The 10,404-nt window shown below is 43.7% G+C and overlaps 1 protein-coding gene across 4 annotated transcripts in view; it reads left to right on the top strand.

The window, feature by feature from the left end:
• Positions 1-3,723: 3,723 nt before the first annotated feature.
• Positions 3,724-10,404, top strand: part of telo2 (TEL2, telomere maintenance 2, homolog (S. cerevisiae)) — a 37,073-nt gene continuing 30,392 nt past the window's right edge. For 2 of the 4 annotated variants that reach the window (XM_043711494.1, XM_043711497.1), the window contains exons 1-4: positions 4,115-4,255; positions 4,774-5,118; positions 7,130-7,407; positions 8,392-8,460. In XM_043711494.1, the coding sequence (XP_043567429.1) occupies positions 4,787-5,118; positions 7,130-7,407; positions 8,392-8,460 (679 nt within the window). In that variant the 5' untranslated portion in view covers positions 4,115-4,255; positions 4,774-4,786. The other 2 variants (XM_043711496.1, XM_043711495.1) reach the window with 2 other exon arrangements.

The raw sequence follows: 10,404 nt of genomic DNA, 5'->3' as shown, positions 1-10,404 counted from the left end.
TGGCAGATGATACCCCCAAGTTAGGTGGGAGGGTGAACAGTGACAAGGATGCAGAGGTCCTTCAGGCATGATCTTGGACAGGTTGGGTGAGAGGGCAAATCAATGGCAAATGCATTGGATAATAGTGAGGTTAGGCAGCATCCAAGGAACAGGAAAATCGACGTTTCGGGCATAAGCCCTTCTTCAGGAATGACTTTCTTCATTCCTGAAGAAGGGCTTATGCCCAAAACGTCGATTCTCCTGTTCCTTGGATGCTGCCTGACCTGCTGCGCTTTTCCAGCAACACATTTTCAGCTCTGATCTCCAGCATCTGCAGTCCTCACTTTCTCCTAATAGTGAGGTTATTCAGGATGTAGGTTTGCTCACTGAGCTGGAAGGTTCATTTTCAGATGTTTCGTCACCACACCAGGTAACATCTTCAGTGAGCCTCTGGATGAAGCCAGTTATTCAAAGACGAAGTGAGGTTATTCACTTTGGAAGCAGAAAGAAGGAGGCAGGTTAGTACCTGAATTGGAAGAGGGGAGTGTGTAGTGGAATCTGGATGTCCTTGTCAACCAGTCGCTGAAGGTAAGCATGTAGGTGCAGCAGGCAATAAAGAAGGCAAATGGTATGTTGGCCTTCATTGCAAGACATTTTGAGTGAAGGAACAGGGATGTGTTGATGCAGTTACACAGGCCCTTGGTGAGGCCACACCTAGAATACTGTGTGCAGTTGTGGTCTTCTTTTCTGAGGAAGGATGCTCTTACTCTCGAGGGAGTGCAGCCTTTTACTAGACTGATTTTGGGGGTGGCAGACTGATGTATGAGGAGAGATTGTCTAGGTTAGGGTTGTTTTTGTTGGAGTTCAGATGAATAGGGGCTGGGGGGGATATCATTTACACTTATAAAATTCTAACAGGACTAGACAGGGTAGATGCAGGGAGGGTGTTCGTGCTAGTGGGTGTGTCCAGAACCAGGGGTCACATTTTGAGGATTCAGGGTAGACTGTTTAGGATGGCGATGAGGAGACATTTCTTCACCCAAAGAGTGGTGAGCCTGTGGAATTCATTACCACAACAAGAAGTAGTTGATGCCAAAACATTGAATGTATTCAAGAGGTGGCTAGATATAGCACTTGGGACGAATGGAATCAAAGGTTATGGGAAGAAAGCAGGATTTGGCTATTGAGTTGGATGATCAGCTATGATCATGATTCATGGCAGAGCAGGCTCGAAGGGCTGAATGGCCTCCCCCAACTCCTATCTTCTATGTTTCTATGTTTACTTGGATTTCAAAAATGCATTCAGTAAGGCACACCACAAAAGATTAATTTGCACACTAAGGATTAATGGAGTTGGAATGAATACATTACCCTGGATAGAAAATTGGTTAATGATCAGAAAACAAAATCAGAGATAAACAGCTGTAACTATAGGAATGTAACGAGGAACAGAGTAAGGGCACCAAATATTTACAACCTGCATTAATCATAGAAAAAAAAAGAGACTGATTGGAGTCAAGAGGATTAGAATTGTTATGTATTTGGAAGTGAGGTGAGCACTGCAGGAGTCAGAATGTATTATTTCCTCTTCCAACTCCACTTCAGTTTAGTTCCCTCCCCTATTTGTTAATGTTGCAGTGCTCCTGGTGTGTAATGCTAGTTAATTGTTCTTTTAATTTGTAATATGGATGGCTTGGTGGTGGTAAAAAATCTGTCATAAGATGTGTAGTTGATTTTCTGAACAAAAAAATCTAGAAATGGTGTTGGTGCTAAGCATGAAAGCAATACCACTTGAGTTGGTTGCAGAGGCAGAGAGACTTGAGATTACTTTGGAGAAGTTATGATTTGATTATTTTTCAGCTTAAAAATCTGTTAATTGGGAAGGATAAGTATATTTAGATAAGTAAGTGCATTAAATTAATGTAAATAATGTTGCCCCTCATTTGGAAGAGTTACCCGATTCGAAATTTCCTATCTTGAATTTATATAGCACATGCATAGGAAATATTTTGGGTTTCACAGAAGCATAAGGATAAGAGGATATTGGTGCAAAGAAATTTGTTTTAAAGCTGAGCAAGAGCTTCATCAAAGTGATGGCTTTTAAAAGACAATAGGGAGGTGGAGAGGTTTAAGGAGGAAATTCCAGAATGTAAAGGCTATAGGCGTCAAACCACCAATAATAGAAAAAGGGATTCACAAGAAAGTTTGGAATGGGAGAGTAGGTTGTAGGGCTGTTATTGTTGGTGGTTACTTTTATACACTTTTCATTGAAATTGTTGAAAATAAATTGAATTGCTCTCATGTCATTAACCAAATAATATTTAAAAAGTGCCTCTGACATTTATTACTTGTGCCTCACTAAAATAATCATTCAAAAAAAGGAACCACTCATTAAATCTTCAAGTCCCCTTTCTTTTCCTTCCTATCCACCTACCACCAGCACCCCCCACCTCCCATCCAGCCATGCACCCATCCTAATTTAGAACAATGATACTGTTCCTTCATTGTCACTCAGTCATAATTCTGGAAATCCATCCTTATAAGCACTTGGTGTTCTTACACTGAAGGGTTGCAGTGCTTCAAGAAGGCAAGTCACTAACCACCTTCTCAAGGGCAATTTGGTATGGGTAATAAATACTGGCCTAGCCAGGGACTCGCACAACACATCTAAAAATTCAAAAATAAGTGCTAAGCAACTTTGACAATACTGGTATTTCCGATGTTTTGTTTAAGTGTTGTATGCCCAGTTTCAGCCAGTTTCCTCACATTGTCACTATCCAAGCTTATCAATCTATAACCATCCACTAGACAGCGGCCAGCACACTTTCTTGAACCTTTTGGGTTTGTCTTAGAAAATCATAGAGATGTATAGCACAGAAAAAGAGCCTTCGGTCCAATTCGTCCATGCCGGCCAGATATCCTAAATTAAGCCAGTACCACTTACCAGCACGTGGCCCATATTCCTCCAAACCCTTCCTATTCATATACCCATCCAGATGCCTTTTAAATGTTGTAACTGTACCATATTCTCCACTGCTTCCTCTGGCAACTTATTCCATACACACACGACCCTCTGCATGAAAGAGTTGCCCCTTAGGTCCCTTTTAAATGTTTCTCTTCTCACCCTAAACCTATGCCCTCTAGTTCTGGACTCCCCCATCCCAAGATAAAAACCTTGTCTAGTTACCCTATCCATGCCCCTCATGATTTTATAAATCTCCTATAAGGTCACCACTAGCCTCTGATGCCCCAGGGAAAACAGCCCCAGCCTATTCAGCCTCTCCCTATACCTCAACCCTGGCAACTTCTATAAATCTTTTCTGAACCGTTTCAAATTTCACAACACCCTTCTCATAGACGGTGCTTGAAGAAGCAGCGCTCTGAAAGCTCGTGCTTCCAACAAACCTGTTGGACTATAACCTGGTGTTGAGTAATTTGTAACTTTGTACACCCCAGTCCAAATTATGTTCACATCCAAGGTTATTTGTGTAAATTATGACAAGCAGTGGACCCAACACTGATCTTTGTGGCAGATCACTGGTCACAGGCCTCCAGTCTGAAAAACAACCCTCCATCACCTATAGTCTTCCACCTTTGAGCCAATTATGTATCCATATGGCTAGTTCTCCCTCGTTTCCGTGTACGCTGTAACAATTCTGTGATCTCCGCGATTCATCAAACTTTCCTAACATATTGAGCATTTTTCTTTATTTTCTTATCCACTGTATTTTTCTTTTATAGGAAGTACCACAATTAATTTCCCTATACCAAGTTGGCACCCGAAGAAGGATCGAGGCTCCGAAAAGCTTGTGTTTTCGAATGAACATGTTGGACTATAAACGGGTGTCGTATGTTTTATTTGACCTTGTCCAACTGAGGAGCTCCACAAGGTGGCGCCTGGCAGCGATCCCGGTCTCCTGTACTAAGATGGCACCGGGTTTGCACTTATGGGTCTCCTGCACAGAGATGGCGTCCCATACCCACGTGCTATTCCCCAGTCATCGATGCCAACCGAGAAGTAAGATGATTCGGAGATGTCTAGTTCCAGCTAGCAGATTCGACACAAATTTGAACGTCTCCCCCGAAATAAATGAAATAAACAAAATCGTGCCTTCAGTTCTAGCCTCAGGTATGGGCGCGAGATACAGATCGGCGGTTGTGGGTAAATATACGGTCCGGATGTGCTGAGATTGAATATGATGAATCTTTGGAGGTTTTAGGTAAATATGTTTCAACTTGGAGAACGGAAGGCGTGACGTAGTTGAGAGGTTTTGAGGTAATTTCTAATTGGAGTTTTTAATGTTGTTATACAGCGTGGATTTATAATTAAACGGTTTGTTTTCTCGAGCCTTTGCTGCAGATTCACGTCTGATCCAGGAGGGTGAGAGTCACAGACACAGCCTGGAACCTGCTCTGACCCTGATCCAGCTCTGTATGTTTCCAGTAGACCATGCCTTGTCGTCCTGTGTTTAGGTTCATTCTTCTTAGCGTTATACAAGGAATTATAGACCATGGCAAAACTTGTTGTTTTACCACCACCAAATTGTGACCTGAAGCGAAAAACAAACACGACACCTGCTTTCGTTTTGTGTTTTTTTTTGCCAGCTTTTCTTAGTTATTATGCCGAGTAACAATGACAGTCCTATTCAAGGGCTTGTCTCTTTGTAGTGACTTTGAATGTTGTTGTTTATCAGACAGAATTTCTGGAGTTCAGGAAATTAGGATGATATTTCAGGAGTTCAAGGTTTTACCTAAACTTGCAACTTGTTTTTATTTTGTACCTGATTTTCTCAGGATCTTCACAGCCATGGAGCCCGAAATTCTTGAAGTACATTGCCTCATCAAACAAGCAATCAGTACCCTATCTTCCTCCAGGGACGGAGCAGAAATCATACGCACCTTACAGTCTGTGAAGCAGAACCTAAGGGGACCTGAAACTGCCAATCCCTCACCACAGAAGAAAGAATTTTTAAAAACACACTACTCTCACTTCCTGCAAGTCCTAACTAATAATCTGAGTGTTGATTGGCTGCAGTTGCTGCCTGTTAACCAGGAAAAAGAATTATTGGATGACTTCTTTCTGAATGGCCCACCCCATGAAGCATTCTTGGTGCTGCTGGACACTATCACGGCAACAAGGTAATTTCACATCATGGTGGACACATTATCTTCAGTGATGCATTCTGTGCAGTATTTTCACTGGCAGTGGTGGCGGTGTAAAATACTATTGTAAAACAAGACCACACTTAAAGTTTCAGTCTCCCCAAATGAACAACAATTAGCACTGCTGCCTCACAGCGCCAGAGACCTGGGTTCAATTCCCACCTCAGGCGACTGACTGTGTGGAGTTTGCACATTCTCCCCGTATCTGCGTGGGTTTCCTCCGGGTGCTCTGGTTTCCTCCCACAGTCCAAAGATGTGCAGCTTAGGTGAATTGGCCATGCTAAATTGCCCGTAGTGTTAGGTAAGGGGTAAATGTAGGGGTATGGGTGGGTTGCGCTTCAGCGGGTCGCTGTGGACTTGTTGGACCGAAGGGCCTGTTTCCACACTGTAATGTAATCTAAAAAAAAACATTTTTCAGGACTTTTTAAAAATTTGTTCATGGAATGTGGTTGTCACTGGCTAGGTCTGCATTTTATTGCTCAACCCTAATTGCAATGAGGGCAATTAAGAGTCACCCTCACTGTGAGTTAAGGGGTGTTGTGCTGGAAAAGCACAAGTGGTCAGGCAGCATCTGAGGAGCAGGAGAATTGATATTTTGAGCGTAAGCTCTTCATTAGGAATGAGGGGGTGGCCCAAGGGGGTTGAGAGATAAATGGGAGGGGGTGGGGCTGGGGGAAGGTAGCTGGGAATGCGATAGGTAGACAAAGTTGGGGGTGAAGGTGCTAGGTTGAAGAAGAGGTTGGAGCAGATAGCTGGGAAGGAAGAGGGCAGTGACGAGTTGGAAGGTTGGAAGTGGGATAAGGTGGGGGGAGGAGAAATGAGAAAACTGGTGAAATCCACATAGATCCCATATGGTTGGAAGGTCCCAAGGTGGAAGATGAGGCGTTCTTCCTCCAGGTGTCAGGTGGTAAAGGTTTAGTGGTGGAGGAGGCCCATGACCTGCATGGCCTGGGCAGAGTTGGGGGTGGGGTGGGGTCGGGTCGGGTCGGGTCGCAGGGCTACGGGGATGTTTGGTGCATGTGTCCCAGAGATGTTCCCTGAAGCATTCTGCAAGTAGGCGTCCTGTCTCCCCATTGTAGAGGAAACCACCTCAAAAGCATTGGATACAATAGATGATATGTTTGTAAGTGCAGGTAAATCTCTGACAGATGTGGAAGGCTCCTTTAGGGCCTTTGCCGGAGGTAAGGGGGAGGTGTGGGCACAGGTTTTGCAATTCTTGTGGTTGCAGGGGAAGGTGCTAAGAGGGGAGGTGGGTTGGTGGGGGGCATGGACCTAACAAGGGAATCACGGAGGGAATGGTCTTTATGGAACGCAGATAGGGGTGGGAGGGAAATATATCTCTGGTGGTGGGGTCTGTTTGTAGGTGATGGAAATGGCAGACGAAATGCTATGTAGGTGGGGTGTAAGGTCAGGATTGGGGGGGGGGGAGGGGGTTCAGTCCTTGTTGCAGTTGGAGGGGTGAGGTTCAAGGGCGGAGGTGCGGGAAGTGGATGAGATGTGCTGAAGGGTATCATCAACCATATGGGAATCTGTGAATTGTAAGTCACACCGGATAAAGACAGCAAATAGCCTTCCCGGACCGACGTTGGTGATCCAGATGAGTTTTCTTGTAATGACAATCAACAGTGTTTACATGCTCACTATCATCAGGGTGTGTTTTGAACACTTGTCCCCAGCACATTAGCTTGTTTACTTTCTGGATTACTAGTCCAATGACGGTAACACTATGCCCCCACCTTCTCCTAAATACTAATATACTGTTAAGGACGTCCAGTAAGTATGAACTAATTCCTGGAACCCTTGTAAATATTGATGCTCTCTGCCCATGCGGGCACAGTCCTATCTGTAAATATGCTTCCACTCCTGAAATGTTTGCTATGTGGGAGCTGGTGCCAGGATGCTCTCTGTTGAGTTGGTTTTGTGTATGGGATGGGGGCTGGGTCACATAGATGTTTTGAACCTGTTGTGGTGTGGTCTCATGTCACAGACCAAGCTTACGACAGGAGCGATGTGTGGCAATTCTGGAACAGTTCCTGCAGGAGGATCGGATGGCCCAGCTGATTGAGGAGATTTGTCTCGAATACACCTCACCTCACATGTCCAGTCTGCAAGAGACACTGTTGAATAAAGTTTCTGCATTGCCAGATCACATGGCAAACAAATTGGAAAAGGACAACAGAGCAATATTCTACCCTGAGAACTATTACCCGCTGTTAGGACAAGAGATGGTACTGGTGTTGGAAAGAATTTATGAGCAATTGAAAGGTAAGAAAACTAAGGTGTGATGTTATGGAAAGTAAATCATCTTTAGCAACCATAAGAGGCCTCTTTAAAGGCCATCCACCTCCTTAAATGTTTACTTCATAATGTGGATGATGTACAAAATGCCCAACAGCACACAGCTCCTTCAGCAGCACCCTCCAAATTCTCTGCCAAGTTGATGGATAAGAACACCAAACACATTGGAACACCACCATCTGCAAGTTCCCCTCAAAATTAGGCATCACCCTGACTAGATAAGTCTAATGTTGTTGTGGTTATTGCTTTACTTCTAATCTCTGAATTACTAAATGCCATTAGTCTAACACTGGTGATGTTAATTGACAGGGTGTATCATCCCAGGTTACGAGAAAATTCTCACATTCTTGGGATCTTCTGTTTTACATGAGAAGGTAGAAAGGGTCTCCATTTAATGTGTCATCCCAAAAATAATACCTCTTATTGGATACACATCTCTGCAAGAGCAACACTTTCTGTCCTTCATACAATGCAGCACCCTGTCAGTATAATTCCTCTGGTGGTGACACGCTGTCTCTCTCAGCACTTATCCCCTCTGACAGTGCAGTCCTTTTTCAGCACCTGCCCCCTCCGACAGTGTGGTGCTGTCTCAACCCTGACCCCATGCTACAGCATGGTGATTTAGTACTCATCTCTAGAAGGGGTCTTGAACCCACAAACATCTGACTCTGATCCGAGAGTTACCCACAGGTTTTTCAAATGTGACAGGGCTGCAGAGAGTTTTAACATGCACTACTTACAATCAGCTCGCAGCAATAAATTCTGCCTCCCAAACGTGTGGTTTGAAGAAATCTTTAGAGTGTGGTGTTACATAATGTACTGATGGACACTGGATGTGGCAATAGTTCAGACACAGCATCAAATAGATTGGCTTTAGTTTGCTTTGAGTTGTATATAGTAAAGGAGTAAATAATTGGAGTTATGCCCTAACTATCCTCCACTCTGTTACAGGTGGAATGGACAGTTCTCTCTTCTTCGTGTCTCAACTTCTGGGGAAGGTCTGCATGCAAGGACACACTGGTAAGTGTTTGACTCCTCAACATTACTTCACAATGTATGATCTCTAAACTTAACGCAACATTTGGTTAATGACTCCTGAAAAGGCAGGATGATTAAGTCAATATTTTGAGAAGCAGTTTGGCTGGTATTTACTACTGTAGCAGCCCAATTGGAGCCAGTCCATATATGGAAACCATTCCAGAGTAGGTGCTGGATACCCCAAAGGAGGACTTAAACCTGGAACTCTCCCAGTGTTGATGATTCAATATTTTTTTGACCAGTATATATACCTTATACTGTGACTCTGAACATCAGCCCTGGGTTAGTTCCTGGACTGGCTGGTCTCTGCCAAGGTTCACTTTGGGAGCTACAGTGCTCCTGGATTAGTCAAAGTTCACACAAATGATTGCTATCTTGTGATCCTTGGTGAAAGTATGTAATTAAATGAAGATAGAATCAGTCCTTTCTGTGAAATCTTTCACAGTCAGACAGTGTTCCAAAGCTATTTATGATGAGCAGAGGCTAAAAATTAAAATATTTTCTGGATACTGTACCTCAGAAAGAGGCACAGCCTTCAAGAGAACAACAGGCAATAATACAAAGCAACTGCGGTAGTAAAAGCTGGCAATACTTTCAGCACAGGATTTGGATAAGAACTTTCACACAACACCATCGGAGTGCATGTGGAAAAATTATCAAACACTGAAATTCACAACTGATCTTGGAGGAACTGTTGGGCGAAGTTCACAGCACAGAGTCAGATAAGTTAATTGTTTGTAAGTGTGGCCCACAGAGAATCTGCAGTAGGGAGTAGAGTGGGTTCTTTCTTGATTATATGTTTTTTGGAGACATGTCTCTTGATTAAACTTAAAATATAAGCCATAACTTTTAATTTAACCTGGGGTAGTGTTTGTAGAGGAATAAGACAGTGTTATTTTCTGGGTCTGTAGATTGTGAAGGAGCAAAAATGCCCTTTAATAAAGTGATATGTACTTCTTGTCAGATGTGGGAGTTTAAAGAGAATTTAACGGTTCCTGTGGATTGTATCTATCATAAATGCTGTAGGCTGCGAATCTTATCAGATTGAATGGATCGGTTGGAGAGACAGTTAGAAGCAATGAGGAATTTGCAACAGCAACAGTATGTGATGGATGGCAGTTATAGGAAGGGGGGAAAGTCTCAGATACAGTCACATAGATGGGTTAACTCCAGGAAAGGTAAGAGAGGTAGGCAGCTAGTGCAGGAGTCTTTTGTGGATATACCCATTTCAAACAGGTATGCTGTTTTGGAAAATGTAGGGAGTGATGGATTCTCAGGGGAACGTAGCATGAGCAGCCAAGTTTCTGGTACTGAGACTGGCTCTAATGCAACAAGGGGTATATTGGGTTCCAAGAGATCAATTGTGTTAGGGGATTCTCTAGTCTGAGGTACAGACAGACGTTTCTGTGGCCAGCAGCGAAAAATCAGAATGGTGTTGCCTCCCTCGTGCCAGGATCAAGGATGTCTCAGAGATGGTGCAGAATATTCTCACGGGGGAGAGGGGCCAGCAAGAGATCATTGTCCACATTGGAACCAATGATATAGGATGGAAAAGGTTGAGATTCTGAAGGGAGATTACAGGGAGTTAGGCAGAAATTTAAAAAGGAGGTCCTCGAGAATAATAATATCTGGATTACTCCCGGTGCTACGAGCTAGTGAGGGCAGGAATAGGAGGATAGAGCAGATGAATGCATGGTTGAGGAGCTGGTGTATGGGAGAAGGATTCACATTTGGATCATTGGAATCTCTTTTGGGGTAGAAGTGATCTGTACAAGAAGGACTGATTGCACCTAAATTGGAAGGGGACTAATATACTGGCAGGGAGATTTGCTAGGGCTGCTCGGGAGGATTTAAACTAGTAAGGTGGGGGGTAGGGTGGGACCCAGGGAGATAGTGAGGAAAGAGATCAATCTGAGACTGGTACAG

The sequence above is a fragment of the Chiloscyllium plagiosum genome, chromosome 21 (genome assembly GCF_004010195.1).
Source record: "Chiloscyllium plagiosum isolate BGI_BamShark_2017 chromosome 21, ASM401019v2, whole genome shotgun sequence".
NCBI lineage: Eukaryota > Metazoa > Chordata > Chondrichthyes > Orectolobiformes > Hemiscylliidae > Chiloscyllium > Chiloscyllium plagiosum.
The sequence above is the reverse complement of the archived record's forward strand: the minus strand, read 5'-3'. Positions and strand labels throughout refer to the sequence as shown.